The sequence below is a fragment of the Myxine glutinosa genome, chromosome 9 (genome assembly GCF_964187855.1).
Source record: "Myxine glutinosa chromosome 9, kmMyxGlut1.1, whole genome shotgun sequence".
In the NCBI taxonomy this organism is placed as follows: Eukaryota; Metazoa; Chordata; class Myxini; order Myxiniformes; family Myxinidae; genus Myxine; species Myxine glutinosa.
Window position 1 is genome coordinate 118,612,534 of NC_136269.1, and position 18,534 is coordinate 118,631,067.

The window sequence follows — 18,534 nt, forward strand, 5'->3', positions numbered from 1 at the left end:
GGTAAAAAACGGGAATTGATTCGAACTGTAGATTCTGATATTGTGGTCTTGGCAATAGCACACTACTTTACCTACCAGTCACACAGTGTGGAGGAACTCTGGATTGCCATTGGCACTGGTAAAAGCTACCGCTACCTTGCCATCCATAAAATTGCCACCGGCCTTGGCCACAGGAAGTCCGAGTCGAGAAAGATATGTTGCCATCCTCTATGACCGGACTACCGAGATAAAGACAGTGAATGACATGCGCCGACACTTGTTCACGAAGAAGGCAAGAACAATTGATCACATTCCCCCAACAGCAGACGCCTTCGAACAACACCTAAAACGTGCATGTTTTCAGGCTGGACACGTATGGAGTCAGGCACTTGTGCCCTACCCAGAACTTCCATCACCAGCTGATTGGGGCTGGATGAAAACAGGGACTTCTTGGACGCCAATTTGGACCACAATACCACTGATACAGGAGGCATGTTCAGAGCTTACAAGCTGCCATTGTAAGTCGGCCTGTAAAGGCAACTGTAAATGCTCCAGGGCAAATCTGCCCTGCACATCACTGTGTGACTACGATGGACAGTGCTTGTAGTACTACGCGTCTGTGCGAGAGCCTCCACCTTTCAAGTGCCCACAATATTTTAAGTTAAATCTGCAACTGTGTGTAACTTTGATTAATTAATACCATTCCATTGTTATCAGAGACCAATAAAACAATGTGTATCACTTGGAATTGAAATTTTACCTAAAATACTATGAGATTCAAGGAAAATGGAAACACCATGGCGGCCATCTTGAATATAAGATGATGGATGCCAATCTTTATGCAATTGATCCCATTGGATTCAGAGACCATGAAAACATGGGGTAAGACACTGGAACTGTGGTGTTATCGCTCATAGTATAGAAGTTATTGAGGGAAATAGGTCACAGAGGGCGGTCATGCTGAAATTCAATATGGCGACCACCAGGAGTTCTGAATTTTTGGGCGCCCCTCAGGAAAACAATTGTATAGGTCCATACTACATCTGTGCCAAATTTGGTGCTTTCCTGAAGAAATGAACGATACGCCCTATGTTTCGGTCTTAACTGCCTAAGTAGAGAGAGAGGAAGACAAATGATGAATTATGAAAGATGATGGGAATAGAGCCTGTGATTGATGCTGCGAAGAGGAACAGTTTGAGATGGTTTGGTCATGTGTTGAGGAAGGATGAAAGTGACTGGTTGAAAAGAGTGATGGGAATGAATGTAGAAGGAAGTAGAGGATGGGGAAGACCGAGAAAGACTTGGCTAAAGATGGTGGAAGAAGAAATGCGGGCAAGGGGGTTAACAAGGGGAGATGCAAAAAATAGGGGGAAATGGAGAAGATTGTCATGGGGACTGCAAGGCTAACCCCCGCTCTAGCAGGGAAAATGGCCTTAAAATGCATGTTGTTGTTGTTGTTCAAGGGCTTCGGCCGACGTTCCAGAACATGGATGGTTGTGGACACCTATTACCTGGTCATGAAGCAACTCGACGCACATATTAGCCGGCGAAGCCAGTGTTGTCAATAAATGCATACGTATTATGTTGAAAAAACAGATTATGCTGGATCCCTTGGCTTGAGAATTCCGAAGCTTTGACGCACCAAATCGCTCAATGGAGGCCGCCATCTTGCGGATGCGGAAGTATGCATAAAAAAATTGCGAAGAAGTTCAATAGGAGTTTGTTTCATCCAGATTTGTTTGATTCACCATCTTATGCACCTCTAATTTGTAATTAAAATACTTTAAGACCAACCTCGTTATCTTCAAAGAAAATCGTCACCAAACACCGGAACCAATGAGATTCGAGCATTTGAAAAAATATTTCAAAAAAGTTTATTACCGGTACCGCGTTTCTGACGCTGAAAACGGCGTCAAATATTCTAAAATTGACGAAGAATTATTTTTTAGAAATCTCGTGGACGTAGGGGAAAGTTTTTCACGGCCGGAAATATCCGAAGTTGAGACGGAATTCACCGAATTAATCAAGAAGGAAATTTTATAAATTTTAATCTCATCCAGAATGCAAATGGTGTCATTTTGAACTAGGTACGGTACCTACTACACCTACCTACTACCAACTACCTAACCTACTGATGCCATAGTGATGGGTAAAATAGTGGCAAGAGGCTTTGGCTTCGCGGCTCATTGCGGCTTTGCAGTCGGGTACTCGTACATTTTGCGTTTAAGCGAATGACTGAATCCAGACCATAGTCTTCATTCATTCATTCCTTCACCATACTCCATCGTGTTTCTTTAACAGGGATTACAATCCTCACTGGGTCACCATTCTGATGCAGGGTCAAGGAAGGAATTTGTAATTTGGTCATGGTGCCGGAGATAACTCGTCTGTTCTTCGTAAAAGACACCGTGGGATCTTTAACGTCCACCAACTAATGTCGGTAGACGGGACGTCCAGTTTAACGTCCATCCGAGGGATGACGCACACATTGATGAATCATCCTTTCTGTGAAATGTATAACTGGTACGGGATTCAAACCCAGGCTCGACAGCTTAAAGGTGATTGTGCTGTTAAATATATATGGTAGATGTTAAATATCCCACAGTGTCCTTCGCGAAGGGTAGAAGAGCTACTTCCAGCACTATGAACAAATTCCTACCCAAACCAGCAGGAGACACTGCATCAGTGGCACAGCTGCACCCTCAGCCAATGATATTACCCCACAGCCTTGCGCTGCGTACAAATGAAGTCAAAGGTGATATTTCATGATTTTCTTTATTTAAAAAAATTAACAAAAAAACATTTGCACACAATTAGAATCCATTTTTTAAAAAGTATACCATATCCATTAAACTTGAACTCGGAGGAAGAAAACAGTTGTAAAGCGAAATGCGAGGCAATTTACAAACTCAATTCCTAGATCCAATCGATTCATCAAATTTGGCCTGAAAAGCACAAATGAAGCGGCAAATGCAACTTATTTAATTTCGCGGTAACTTCTATGAGGGTTGGGGGTAGCCACGCCCCCTGCATTATTGGCCTCGTTGGACATGGTCCGAAACGGGGGCTTATGGATTGGGTCTAGTCAATGCATCTGTCCGCAACTATGACATATATGGACCAATTTTGTTCATACTTGGCGCAAAGACGATACATGATGGTATACATATGCACATCATTTTGTTTTGCGATGGGTTCAAAGATGGCCGACTGGTGGCCATTTTAGTTGTAAAAACCCCGATATTGAACACGCCCTCGACCATTTCTCAGACCTACATTTACCGATGTTGTTCAAACTTGACTCACAGATAATGAATGAAGGCTTACATATGCACGTCATTTGTTTTTTTTCCAAGATCAGATCAAAGATGGCCGACTGGTGGCCATTTTGTTACTCAAATGTGTCCACGACCACTTATTGAACATGCATGGTCCAATATTGTTCAAACTTGGCACAAGCACAGCACATCACCGCATATACGTGCACTTCACTTTATTTTTCTGTCTGATCAAAGATGGCAGGGCAGCCCTTTTAGTTGTTCAAAAAAAACAAAAAACAAAAAACAATATTGAACACGTCCTCAACCATTTCCTCGGACATACATTTACCGAACTTGTTCAGACTTGGCACACAGATAACGAATGATGGGTTTACATGTAATTTTTTTTTTTTTTGAGATCAGATCCAAGATGGCAGACTGGCAGCCATTTTGTTACTTAAGCATGTCTCCAACCATTTCTCAGACAAGCATGGACCGATTTTGTTCAAACTTGACACAAACACTTGAGTAGACATAAGATTTTGTTTTGTAACCCGACCAAAGATGGCCGACTGGCAGCCTTTAACTCTGTACAACAATACTAAAATCATGGGGGACTATGACATTTTATGTCTTTTTCTCCTTGTTGGTCGTGAAATGTGGGTGTGGCGACGTGTTTTGGTCACATGGCAAACACAATATGGCAGCCTGATATTTGGTACGGTAATGGTGCATTATTCACAATGGGAAGACGATTAAAAAGTCATTCTTTGATTTGAGTCTTTAATCGAGAATAAAAACTATCCAGTTGGGAAATTTGATTACGAGACGGTTCCCTTGCTGAACGGAAAAGTGAACTTTTTCACTTTTTGGGTTAAATTTGGGCAACACTTGACATTTGATGGACACTCATCACATAAAGGGAAGTGCAAGTTGATGAAGAAGGAACAGAATCTTACTATAATTCACCAAATGTCCGTCCGTCAGTTCCCAGGTACCGCAAAAACGGCTGAATCGATCGCAACGATATTTTGGGTGGGTAATCCTGGGACCCCCTGGAGTAAAATAGGCTATATTGTTTTTCCAATTTTCCCAAACACGATGGAATAATATTTACCGATATGAACAGTGATGTGGCTTTTATTGAAATTCTACAAATACTGTTTAGATTTTGATGATTTGCGTGTGATATGATTTAACGGATGTTTATTTAAATCGTTTAAAATAAAAAAGCCTTCAATTTATGATATTTTGCCTTTTCATTTGGGCCTCCCAATTGAAGCCCCGCCCATAGGGCGGGTACCGTTGCTAGTAATAATAATGATCGGTTGGGGTTAAGGGTCATTACTACCATGAACTAAATAAAGCATGTTTTCAAAATCAAATTTCGAAAATGCAGGTAATAATGAATTTAGATTTATTTCTTACCACTTGTATGTCAATCATCAATGTCAACATCAACGTACCATAATCTTCACAGTGTCGGTGCTCCCAAATAAGTCTCTTGGCAAGGGTTATACTGGGTGGTTTGCCATTGCCTTCCTAGCAGTAGTTAGGGCAGGAATTTGTGATAATCACCAGGGTGAGAGTTTATAGCTGGATATCGATTTGAACCCAGACAAGACAGCTCAGAGGGGAGTGTGCGTACCTCCAACCCCCATTATCATTAATGTTAATCATACCTGGTGTCCAATATTTACAAACGTGCTCATGGTGAATCGGCTTGAGAGATGATATTTTGAAGTCTTTCCTCATGGGAATTTTTAAAAATCACTTCCAGGGACTATATGTTTTAATCCCGGCCGCCGGTGAGCTTGTGGAAAAGTTCCTCGTCCAAAGTTTCCTCCTGGTCCTTCGAGCGAGTAGACAGGAAGATGTATCCGCCGATGTACTCGTGCACCACCTTGCACCCCGTGTCGACGCAGTTGAAAGCAATCTTGACGTCATCATCAAAATCGATCATGACCTGTGACGGCGCGCACACAAACCGGAGAAATTAAAGTCGAGCGCCTTAAGTCGGTGAAGACATCACGTGACCTTATCAACTGCACACCAACTCCCCCGCCCTCTCCTGGCCCAGCAAAGCCACAATAACCTCGTTAATCATGGGTCTTTTTGGGTCTCGTCAGTGCATCATCTGTTAGGGATACGGCGTTTTTTTTTTGTTTTTTTTTGTATACAAGATCGAGGCTCGTGAAAGAGCTAACATTAATCACACAAAAAGACAAACCGACACACAAAACACAAAAAACAAGGGGAGCGGCAGACAAGATGGGGAGAGAGGGGGAAGGACACAAAAGAGAGGGGGAAGGACACAAACACAACATTTGAGAGCAGGGACATCGGGAGGACTTGGGGGGAGGTGGGAGAGGATTAAAACATATGAACACTGCAAGGACTCTGGGGTGAATTACCGGGGGTAGAAAAGATCAAGGTTTTCGATGGGGGACGATAAGAGATGGTGGTGAACAGCTGTTTTAAAGACCTGGAGGGAGGAGTGGGATTGAAGGGAGTGGGGGAGTTTGTTCCAGAGGCGGGAGAAAAGGGGAATGAAAGAGTGAAGGTGAGCAGAGAGCCTAGACTTTGGCAGTTTAACCATAAGAGGGTTGCAGGCAGATCTTGTGCGACCTGAAGGAATATTGGGGGGACAGAGCACAGAGAGAGCTGGGGGAGCAAGGCCGGAGAGGAGTCGGTAGAAGACAGAAAGACCACCAACCTGCCTGCGGTGAGTGAGTGAAAGGCCCTCGGCGTTGACTACATCGCAGGAGATTCCAATGATTCTGAAAGCTTTGGCCTCAACAGCGTGAAGCCGAGCAAGGTGTGAGGCAGGAGCACCAGCCCAGAGGGGGGAACAGTATTCCATTGAGCTGCGGATGAAAGCCTTGTATGTGGTGAGGAGCTCAGGTGTGCCAAGGAAGGACTTCGCACGACGGAGGATGCCCAGTCGGCGACTGGCTTTGGAGGCCAGCTTGGAAATGTGGTTTTCCCAAGAAAGATCATGGCAGATAGTGAGACCCAAAAGCTTGAGCGACAGAACTTCTTGGAGAGGATTGTTGAGAAAGTAAATGGGAGGGTTGTCCAGTCGGTCCTTTCGGAGAGACATTGTAAGAGTGTGAGATTTGTCAGGATTGAAAGACATGTTCCACTTGTTTGACCAGTCTGTGATTTTGTCCAGGTCTGCAGAGAGTGAGGAGGCTGCAGACTGCCGATCTGAGGGATGAGGAATGGAGCGACAGAGAGTAGAGTCGTCAGCAAAGAGATAGAGAGGATTTTCAAGAGAGTCAGAGAGATCATTGATGAAGACCAGAAAAAGCACAGGGCCCAGAACACTACCTTGGGGAACTCCAGCCTGAACAGGAAGAGGAGATGAGAGAAACCCATTCAGGGCCACACGTTGACTCCGTTTTCAACGTTTCAAATTCAGGGCCACACGTTTTCAACCAAGGTGACCAACTGGCTCTTTTTCTGCACTAGTGATCAAACATATTTCTGCACTCGTACTCAAGTAGGAGTGTTACCTCCATCATCATGTCATAATTACTGAGAAATGGACGTAAAGGTACATACACAGTACCATAGCCTCATTTTTACACCACCCATGCAAAGTGTTTAATTAATTGGGTTAATGGTTAATTAATTGGTGGGTTAATTAATTGGGTTAATGGTTAATTAATTGGGTTAATGGTTAATTAATTGGGTTAATGGTTAATTAATTGGGTTAATGGTTAATTAATTGGGTTAATGGTGAATTAATTGGTGGGTTAAATAATTGGGTAAATGGTTAATTAATCGGTGGGTTAATTAATTGGGTTAATGGTTAATTAATTGGTGGGTTAATTAATTGGGTTAATGGTTAATTAATTGGGTTAATGGTTAATTAATTGGGTTAATGGTTAATTTATTGGTGGGTTAATTAATTGGGTTAATGGTTAATTAATTGGGTTAATGGTTAATTAATTGGTGGGTTAATTAATTGGGTTAATTAATTGGTGGGTTAATTAATTGGCTTAATGGTTAATTAAGTGGTGGGTTAATTAATTGGGTTAATGGTTAATTAATTGGTGGGTTAATTAATTGGGTTAATGGTTAATTAATTGGTGGGTTAAATAATTGGGTTAATGGTTAATTGGTGGGTTAATTAATTGGGTTAATGGTTAATTAATCGGTGGGTTAATTAATTGGGTTAATGGTTAATTTATTGGGTTAATGGTTAATTAATTGGGTTAATGGTTAATTAATTGGGTTAATGGTTAATTAATTGGGTTAATGGTTAATTTATTGGTGGGTTAATTAATTGGTGGGTTAATTAATTGGGTTAATGGTTAATTAATTGGGTTAATGGTTAATTAATTGGTGGGTTAATCAATTGGGTTAATTGTTAATTAATTGGTGGGTTAATTAATTGGGTTAATTAAGTGGTGGGTTAATTAATTGGGTTAATTAATTGGGTTAATTAAGTGGTGGGTTAATTAATTGGTGGGTTAATTGGGTGAATAGTTAATTAATTGGTGGGTTAATTAATTGGGTTAATTAATTGGTGGGTTAATTAATTGGTGGGTTAATTAATTGGGTTAATTAATTGGTGGGTTAATTAATTGGGTTAATTAAGTGGTGGGTTAATTAATTGGTGGGTTAATTGGGTAAATAGTGAATTAATTGGTGGGTTAATTAGACATTGCATCAGCAGCTGAAAAGTTTTAATACCCTGACCTTTGGCCGAGGTTAATTGCCAAAATAATTTGGGTCGACTGCACAACTCGACACACATTTCCTGTTTCGATCATTCCAAGGCTCTCCTATGTTGGTTATTCATTTCCTTTATGCTGGATGTATTGCAAGGCCGCAATTTCCATACCTGCTGGACTTCCCAGTTAACATTCCACTGCTTCATGTTGTTAAAACGCCAGGTCTTGGTAGCATCGCCGCTCTGTACGTCCATCCGTATGATGCGATTGTAGGCTATCCCCAAGATGTCGTCTTTCTTCGATCCACGAAACCTGCACCATGCACAGGATTGCATCGTTAAAAAGGAACATCAAACGAGATCAAGCTTTACCTATTGAGTTTTACGTTTTTATTCATTTTTCAAAAATAAAACTCAATTTATTTTTTTAATTTTTAATTTTAACTGACTTGTTTAAAGAGAGCTCAGCTACCCACAAGGTAAAAGAGGGCAGCCACATACCAAGACAACTGAATCACAAGAAAAAGCCATTTGGCCCATCGAGCTTGTACCACATCTACATCCTGTCATCCACACCTACCAGGCTGGTAAAATCCGACAGGTGTGTACACTAGCTTCTGAGCATTCCAGCCAGGATTCAAGTCTCGTTCCAGCTATAAACTGTCATCCTAGTGTTTCACAGACAGTTATTCATCAATTTGTGTGTTGTCCCTCGGACGGACTTTAGACTGGACATCCGTCCGCCAGCATTTGTTGGTGGACGTTAAAGATCCCAAAGTGTACTTCACGAAGAGTAGGCAAGCTATCACCAGCAGCCTGAACAACTTACACATTCCTGCCTTGTCCTACAGAGGGCAATGGATCAGTAGCACAGCCATACCCTCAGGCACGGGCTGCATATGAAAGAAGAAGATCATACTCAACGACGAGACAACGGAAGAAAGACTCAAAGAATGAAAGACTCAACGGTGAGCATGCTACCTAAATGAGATATCCTGCCCGTACTGATTACATTGTGGCTCTTCTTAGTTTGAAACGGCTTATTAATTGTCGAAACACATTTTGCTAACAGCAAGAAAGTAAATAAATCCAGGTTTTTGCCGAGACAAAATAGCTTTTTGAAATTGTACAAGAGATGTTTCTATCATGACATAATTGTAGTCAGGAACTCAAAATGAGTAAAAGGCATTTCCAGAATTTCAAAAACACAGCACACATGTGGCACACATGTGCTTTGTAATCCTGCAAATGTGTTTTACTTATTTTGAGTATTATTCAGCAACTCAAAGTCTCAAAGTTGGTTTTCCTCCACAATTTATTCTCTCGTTCGAACTGGGCCGTGCATCGATCCTAGACACCTGCTAGAAATCGAATCATGGAGCGGCGTACGGCTTTACATGTATACGTGTACGACGGACGGCCGCACGACTCACCGAACATTGAAGTGGGCGATTCCAAAGTCTGGCAGTGACTGCCAAGCCTGGATGAACTTCATCTTTGCGTCCATCAGGCACAGGTTGGCCACGTTATGGTGAGCTTCGAGAATACGTGCCGTCAACTGGAAAGGAAACATTGATGCATTGCGTGAGGTGTCCCCAGGAAATTTCCATTCCTTCCCCGTCCGATGCTCAAAACAAAATACTGTATTGTGGAGAGAAATGGGAAAAGTAGAACTTTCCAAAACAAAATACTGTATTGTGGAGAGAAATGGGAAAAGTAGAACTTTCCAAAACAAAATACTGTATTGTGGAGAGAAATGGGAAAAGTAGAAATTTCCAAAACAAAATACTGCATTGTGGAGAGAAATGGGGAAAGTAGAAATTTCCAAAACAAAATACTGTATTGTGGAGAGAAATGGGAAAAGTAGAAATCTCCAAAACAAAATACTGTATTGTGGAGAGAAATGGGAAAAGTAGAAATTTCCAAAACAAAATACTGTATTGTGGAGAGAAATGGGAAAAGTAGAAATTTCCAAAACAAAATACTGTATTGTGGAGAGAAATGGGAAAAGTAGAAATTTCCAAAACAAAATACTGTATTGTGGAGAGAAATGGGAAAAGTAGAAATTTCCAAAACAAAATACTGTATTGTGGAGAGAAATGGGAAAAGTAGAACTTTCCAAAACAAAATACTGTATTGTGGAGAGAAATGGGAAAAGTAGAAATTTCCAAAACAAAATACTGTATTGTGGAGAGAAATGGGGAAAGTAGAAATTTCCAAAACAAAATACTGTATTGTGGAGAGAAATGGGAAAAGTAGAAATCTCCAAAACAAAATACTGTATTGTGGAGAGAAATGGGAAAAGTAGAAATTTCCAAAACAAAATACTGTATTGTGGAGAGAAATGGGAAAAGTAGAAATTTCCAAAACAAAATACTGCATTGTGGAGAGAAATGGGAAAAGTAGAAATTTCCAAAACAAAATACTGTATTGTGGAGAGAAATGGGAAAAGTAGAAATTTCCAAAACAAAATACTGTATTGTGGAGAGAAATGGGAAAAGTAGAAATTTCCAAAACAAAATACTGTATTGTGGAGAGAAATGGGAAAAGTAGAAATTTCCAAAACAAAATACTGTATTGTGGAGAGAAATGGGAAAAGTAGAAATTTCCAAAACAAAATACTGTATTGTGGAGAGAAATGGGAAAAGTAGAAATTTCCAAAACAAAATACTGTATTGTGGAGAGAAATGGGAAAAGTAGAAATTTCCAAAACAAAATACTGTTTTGTGGAGAGAAATGGGAAAAGTAGGAATTTTCAAAACAAAATACTGTATTGTGGAGAGAAATGGGAAAAGTAGAAATTTCCAAAACAAAATACTGTATTGTGGAGAGAAATGGGAAAAGTAGAAATTTCCAAAACAAAATACTGTATTGTGGAGAGAAATGGGAAAAGTAGAACTTTCCAAAACAAAATACTGTATTGTGGAGAGAAATGGGAAAAGTAGAAATTTCCAAAACAAAATACTGTATTGTGGAGAGAAATGGGGAAAGTAGAAATTTCCAAAACAAAATACTGTATTGTGGAGAGAAATGGGAAAAGTAGAAATTTCCAAAACAAAATACTGTATTGTGGAGAGAAATGGGGAAAGTAGAAATTTCCAAAACAAAATACTGTATTGTGGAGAGAAATGGGAAAAGTAGAAATTTCCAAAACAAAATACTGTATTGTGGAGAGAAATGGGAAAAGTAGAAATTTCCAAAACAAAATACTGTATTGTGGAGAGAAATGGGAAAAGTAGAAATTTCCAAAACAAAATACTGTATTGTGGAGAGAAATGGGAAAAGTAGAACTTTCCAAAACAAAATACTGTATTGTGGAGAGAAATGGGAAAAGTAGAAATTTCCAAAACAAAATACTGTATTGTGGAGAGAAATGGGAAAAGTAGAACTTTCCAAAACAAAATACTGTATTGTGGAGAGAAATGGGAAAAGTAGAAATTTCCAAAACAAAATACTGTATTGTGGAGAGAAATGGGAAAAGTAGAACTTTCCAAAACAAAATACTGTATTGTGGAGAGAAATGGGAAAAGTAGAAATTTCCAAAACAAAATACTGTATTGTGGAGAGAAATGGGAAAAGTAGAAATTTCCAAAACAAAATACTGTATTGTGGAGAGAAATTGGGAAAAGTAGAAATTTCCAAAACAAAATACTGTATTGTGGAGAGAAATGGGAAAAGTAGAAATTTCCAAAACAAAATACTGTATTGTGGAGAGAAATGGGAAAAGTAGAAATTTCCAAAACAAAATACTGTATTGTGGAGAGAAATGGGAAAAGTAGAACTTTCCAAAACAAAATACTGTATTGTGGAGAGAAATGGGAAAAGTAGAAATTTCCAAAACAAAATACTGTATTGTGGAGAGAAATGGGGAAAGTAGAAATTTCCAAAACAAAATACTGTATTGTGGAGAGAAATGGGAAAAGTAGAAATTTCCAAAACAAAATACTGTATTGTGGAGAGAAATGGGAAAAGTAGAAATTTCCAAAACAAAATACTGTATTGTGGAGAGAAATGGGAAAACTAGAAATTTCCAAAACAAAATACTGCATTGTGGAGAGAAATGGGAAAAGTAGAAATTTCCAAAACAAAATACTGTATTGTGGAGAGAAATGGGAAAAGTAGAAATTTCCAAAACAAAATACTGTATTGTGGAGAGAAATGGGAAAAGTAGAAATTTCCAAAACAAAATACTGTATTATGGAGAGAAATGGGAAAAGTAGAACTTTCCAAAACAAAATACTGTATTGTGGAGAGAAATGGGAAATGTAGAACTTTCCAAAACAAAATACTGTATTGTGGAGAGAAATGGGAAAAGTAGAAATTTCCAAAACAAAATAGTGTATTGTGGAGAGAAATGGGAAAAGTAGAAATTTCCAAAACAATACTGTATTGTGGAGAGAAATGGGAAAAGTAGAAATTTCCAAAACAAAATACTGTATTGTGGAGAGAAATGGGAAAAGTAGAAATTTCCAAAACAAAATACTGTATTGTGGAGAGAAATGGGAAAAGTAGAAATTTCCAAAAAAAATTCTGTATTGTGGAGAGAAATGGGAAAAGTAGAACTTTCCAAAACAAAATACTGTATTGTGGAGAGAAATGGGAAAAGTAGAACTTTCCAAAACAAAATACTGTATTGTGGAGAGAAATGGGAAAAGTAGAAATTTCCAAAACAAAATACTGTATTGTGGAGAGAAATGGGAAAAGTAGAAATTTCCAAAACAAAATACTGTATTGTGGAGAGAAATGGGAAAAGTAGAAATTTCCAAAACAAAATACTGTATTGTGGAGAGAAATGGGAAAAGTAGAAATTTCCAAAACAAAATACTGTTTTGTGGAGAGAAATGGGAAAAGTAGAAATTTTCAAAACAAAATACTGTATTGTGGAGAGAAATGGGAAAAGTAGAAATTTCCAAAACAAAATACTGTATTGTGGAGAGAAATGGGAAAAGTAGAAATTTCCAAAACAAAATACTGTATTGTGGAGAGAAATGGGAAAAGTAGAAATTTCCAAAACAAAATACTGTATTGTGGAGAGAAATGGGAAAAGTAGAAATTTCCAAAACAAAATACTGTATTGTGGAGAGAAATTGGGAAAGTAGAAATTTCCAAAACAAAATACTGTATTGTGGAGAGAAATGGGAAAAGTAGAAATTTCCAAAACAAAATACTGTATTGTGGAGAGAAATGGGAAAAGTAGAAATTTCCAAAACAAAATACTGTATTGTGGAGAGAAATGGGAAAAGTAGAAATTTCCAAAACAAAATACTGTATTGTGGAGAGAAATGGGAAAAGTAGAAATTTCCAAAACAAAATACTGTATTGTGGAGAGAAATGGGGAAAGTAGAAATTTCCAAAACAAAATACTGTATTGTGGAGAGAAATGGGAAAAGTAGAAATTTCCAAAACAAAATACTGTATTGTGGAGAGAAATGGGAAAAGTAGAAATTTCCAAAACAAAATACTGTATTGTGGAGAGAAATGGGAAAAGTAGAAATTTCCAAAAAAAATTCTGTATTGTGGAGAGAAATGGGAAAAGTAGAACTTTCCAAAACAAAATACTGTATTGTGGAGAGAAATGGGAAAAGTAGAACTTTCCAAAACAAAATACTGTATTGTGGAGAGAAATGGGAAAAGTAGAACTTTCCAAAACAAAATACTGTATTGTGGAGAGAAATGGGAAAAGTAGAAATTTCCAAAACAAAATACTGTATTGTGGAGAGAAATGGGAAAAGTAGAAATTTCCAAAACAAAATACTGTATTGTGGAGAGAAATGGGAAAAGTAGAAATTTCCAAAACAAAATACTGTATTGTGGAGAGAAATGGGAAAAGTAGAAATTTCCAAAACAAAATACTGTATTGTGGAGAGAAATGGGAAAAGTAGAAATTTCCAAAACAAAATACTGTATTGTGGAGAGAAATGGGAAAAGTAGAAATTTCCAAAACAAAATACTGTATTGTGGAGAGAAATGGGAAAAGTAGAACTTTCCAAAACAAAATACTGTATTGTGGAGAGAAATGGGAAAAGTAGAAATTTCCAAAACAAAATACTGTATTGTGGAGAGAAATGGGAAAAGTAGAAATTTCCAAAACAAAATACTGTATTGTGGAGAGAAATGGGAAAAGTAGAAATTTCCAAAACAAAATACTGTATTGTGGAGAGAAATGGGAAAAGTAGAACTTTCCAAAACAAAATACTGTATTGTGGAGAGAAATGGGAAAAGTAGAAATTTCCAAAACAAAATACTGTATTGTGGAGAGAAATGGGAAAAGTAGAAATTTCCAAAACAAAATACTGTATTGTGGAGAGAAATGGGAAAAGTAGAAATTTCCAAAACAAAATACTGTATTGTGGAGAGAAATGGGAAAAGTAGAAATTTCCAAAACAAAATACTGTATTGTGGAGAGAAATTGGGAAAAGTAGAAATTTCCAAAACAAAATACTGTATTGTGGAGAGAAATGGGAAAAGTAGAAATTTCCAAAACAAAATACTGTATTGTGGAGAGAAATGGGAAAAGTAGAAATTTCCAAAACAAAATACTGTTTTGTGGAGAGAAATGGGAAAAGTAGAAATTTTCAAAACAAAATACTGTATTGTGGAGAGAAATGGGAAAAGTAGAAATTTCCAAAACAAAATACTGTATTGTGGAGAGAAATGGGAAAAGTAGAAATTTCCAAAACAAAATACTGTATTGTGGAGAGAAATGGGAAAAGTAGAAATTTCCAAAACAAAATACTGTATTGTGGAGAGAAATGGGAAAAGTAGAAATTTCCAAAACAAAATACTGTATTGTGGAGAGAAATGGGAAAAGTAGAAATTTCCAAAACAAAATACTGTATTGTGGAGAGAAATGGGAAAAGTAGAAATTTCCAAAACAAAATACTGTATTGTGGAGAGAAATGGGAAAAGTAGAACTTTCCAAAACAAAATACTGTTTTGTGGAGAGAAATGGGAAAAGTAGAAATTTCCAAAACAAAATACTGTATTGTGGAGAGAAATGGGAAAAGTAGAAATTTCCAAAACAAAATACTGTTTTGTGGAGAGAAATGGGAAAAGTAGAAATTTCCAAAACAAAATACTGTATTGTGGAGAGAAATGGGAAAAGTAGAAATTTCCAAAACAAAATACTGTTTTGTGGAGAGAAATGGGAAAAGTAGAAATTTCCAAAACAAAATACTGTATTGTGGAGAGAAATGGGAAAAGTAGAAATTTCCAAAACAAAATACTGTTTTGTGGAGAGAAATGGGAAAAGTAGAAATTTCCAAAACAAAATACTGTATTGTGGAGAGAAATGGGAAAAGTAGAAATTTCCAAAACAAAATACTGTTTTGTGGAGAGAAATGGGAAAAGTAGAAATTTCCAAAACAAAATACTGTATTGTGGAGAGAAATGGGAAAAGTAGAAATTTCCAAAACAAAATACTGTTTTGTGGAGAGAAATGGGAAAAGTAGAAATTTCCAAAACAAAATACTGTATTGTGGAGAGAAATGGGAAAAGTAGAAATTTCCAAAACAAAATACTGTTTTGTGGAGAGAAATGGGAAAAGTAGAAATTTCCAGCGGATGGTATGACAGAATGCTTCAAGAAGACTTCCAAGGGAAGGAAGAAGCACACTGCAAGGAATTGCACTACAGAACATGTAATTTTTTGAGAAGTGTCTGCTTGTGTGTACGTTTGTCTGTCTGTGTGTTGTATATATCTGAATGTACAGTAAGTGGTCCATCCTCCTCACCTGCTTTCCTTTGTGCTTTTTGCAATATCGTGGAGAAACGAGGCTCTCGGGGACAATGTCCAATGACAATCCCTGCATGTCTAATGCCTGCACGTCGGGATTCGCGTGCTTCATACACAGGAACGACAAGATGTTGTCCACCTCCGGCTGGTAGGAGCTGTCCGCCATGCTGCGGCCTTTCGACGCCAGGCGGCACGCGCCCATCCAGCGCGCGTACTGCTCTTCCTGTGTGGGCGACGTGGGTGTGTTGTTCATCGGGAATGGTTTACGGACAAAATATTTTACGACTTCTGTGCACGTTTAACTCACGTTTTCACAACGCAGCCAAATTTCGTTCATCCCCTCCGCAACGACGAGCATGAGCTTGATATTGAACTTTTGTGCCGAGATGTTGACGTCTGGTACGATTTCACATCCTGCAAGGCACGTCGTGGCTGCTCAGTGCTCAATCCGTTGCACATTGTAGGAGCGGATTCATGCAATAAAACTTCTCCCAAAGAACTTCTCTCGCTTGAACACACATGTTCATAAATTTATTGTGCTGCCCATTGATTCAAGGGAAAACTGATTTATCAATGAGATAGAGTGGTTTAACAAGCAAAATGCAGTACATAATTGACATAAAACGATCCAATATGCTATCTCCTACTTAATTAAATGATTATATAATTGTAAATAATAACAAATGTGCTCTTCCAGCCAAAAAGCTGCGTAAAGCAACCAAGAAAAGCTACGCCATGGAAAATCTCCCTGTGACTATTTGTTCCTTTATTGCAATCAAATATACCTGGTCTCGAATGAATTTGGGTTGTAGTGGTCCCTCACCTGATAATTAGAAACATTGATGCATTGTGTAAGGTGTCCCCAATATACCTGGTCTCGGATGAATTTGGGTTGTAGTGGTCCCTCACCTGATAATTAGAAACATTGATGCATTGCGTGAGGTGTCCCCAATATACCTGGTCTCGGATGAATTTGGGTTGTAGTGGTCCCTCACCTGATAATTAGAAACGCCCGTTGAGAGTTGATTGGCTGCGGCGATTAAATTCCACGCATCAAGACCATACCATACGTCCCTAGCTTCGCTCGGCCTAATTGGAGACGAGGTGTGTGATGCTCATTAGCGTAACGTCAGTAGGTTGTTGTGACAACAATATATTTGATTCCGATATGCTATACTCTGCTGCAGAGCGTCTGTGCTGCCGAAGCAGTTTCTTGACAAAGGTTATACTACCTGGTTTACCATTGCCCTCCCAGCAGTTGTTCAGGCAGGAATATGGAATTTGTTCAGGTTGCCGGTGGTAGCTCGCCTACTCTTCACAAAGGACACAGTGGGATCTTTAATGACGACCAACTAATGCTGGCAGACAAGACACCGTCTAACATCCATCCAAGAGATGGTCCACTCATGAATCACCGCGCCTGTGAAGCATCAGGATGACCATTTATAGTTGGGTCGGGATTCAAACCCAGGCTAGACAGCTTAAAGGTGAGTGTGTGCAGCTCAAAGCCATCCTGCCAGACATATGTATGCATATATATATAAATATATATATGCATATATATATATATATATATACAGTCACGTGAAAAAGTAAGTACACCCCATGTAAAGTTTTGACTTTTTCAACATATTTCAACATACAGCTATTTGATCTTCATTTCAAAAATATTGATAGATAAAGGTGAATGAATGATCGTTTTGAGGCCATTTTCCCCGCTAGAGCGGGGGTTATCCTTGCGGGCCCCATGACAATCATGGTTCCCTGTTTGAGGCAATGCTTTTATGGCCAGATGCCCTTCCTGACGCCAACCCTTGGTCACCTCTTACGATGCGCAGGGATATGGTGTACCTATTCTAAACCGGGGTACACACCGGGATCATTCATCCCAGCAAGCTGGTACTCAATTTGCCGACCTTGGAAGGATGACAGGCTGAGTCAACCCCCCTGGCATTAATTCAGCGATCGACCGGGATTCTAACCCAGGATCCTAGGTATCCTAAGCCAGCACCCTAACCACTAAGCCAACACCAGGCTGATTGATAGATAAAGGTGATATAATATAACAAATATCATGAAACATTTACATTTTGTAGTCCATTGTATAATTTAAATAAACATAAATGCAAATTTCGCATGTGGAAAAAGTAAGTACACCCCCACATTTATCACCACTTCAAATACCTAAAATTAGAATCAGGTGCACCAGCTCGGGTGCAAATGATTAGAACATCGTTAGAGAGGATCTTGGAGGAACCAGTCTTATTTAAACCTCAGACATTTAGTTTGGTTTGCTCTTTGTTGTTGAAGTGTGCGGCATCACCATGCCGAGATCAAAAGAGCTCTCTGAGGCCTTCAGAAAGAAGGTTGTCCATGCCTACGAGTCTGGGAAGGGATTTAAAAAGATCTCCAAACAATTTGAAATCAATCATTCGACTGTCCGGAAGATCATCTACAAGTGGAGAAGATTCCAAACAACTGCCAACTTGTTCAGGTCAGGCCGCCCCAGCAAGTTCAGCCCGAGAACAGACCGCAAGATGCTGAAAGAAGTCTCTAAGAACCCCGGAATGTCATCACGGGACCTACAGGTAGCTCTTGCCACTGTTGATGTCAAAGTGCACGTGTCTACCATTAGAAAGAGGCTGCACAAATTTGATCTACATGGGAGGTGTGCCAGGAGGAAACCTTTGCTGTCCAGAAAGAACATCAGGGCAAGAATAAAGTTTGCCAGTGAACACCCAGGCAAAGACCAGAATTCTGGAACAATGAACAATGAGAACAATGAACACCGAACTAGAATCCACTATGAATTCTTCATTGTTCCAGAGGGTGCTTGAGGATAATGTGAGGCCATCTGTCGGAAAGTTGAAGCTCAAC

General features: G+C 38.9%; 1 protein-coding gene across 1 annotated transcript in view; it reads right to left on the minus strand.

The window, feature by feature from the left end:
• Positions 1-2,735: 2,735 nt before the first annotated feature.
• Positions 2,736-18,534, minus strand: part of LOC137410970 (fermitin family homolog 2-like) — a 55,634-nt gene continuing 39,835 nt past the window's right edge. Inside the window, exons 11-15 of the mRNA XM_068096428.2 lie at positions 15,965-16,071; positions 15,656-15,880; positions 9,357-9,481; positions 8,095-8,236; positions 2,736-5,205 (exon numbers count right to left, since the gene is read on the minus strand). Of these exons, the coding sequence (XP_067952529.2) occupies positions 5,032-5,205; positions 8,095-8,236; positions 9,357-9,481; positions 15,656-15,880; positions 15,965-16,071 (773 nt within the window). The 3' untranslated portion in view covers positions 2,736-5,031. The remainder of the gene's footprint in view (positions 5,206-8,094; positions 8,237-9,356; positions 9,482-15,655; positions 15,881-15,964; positions 16,072-18,534) is intronic.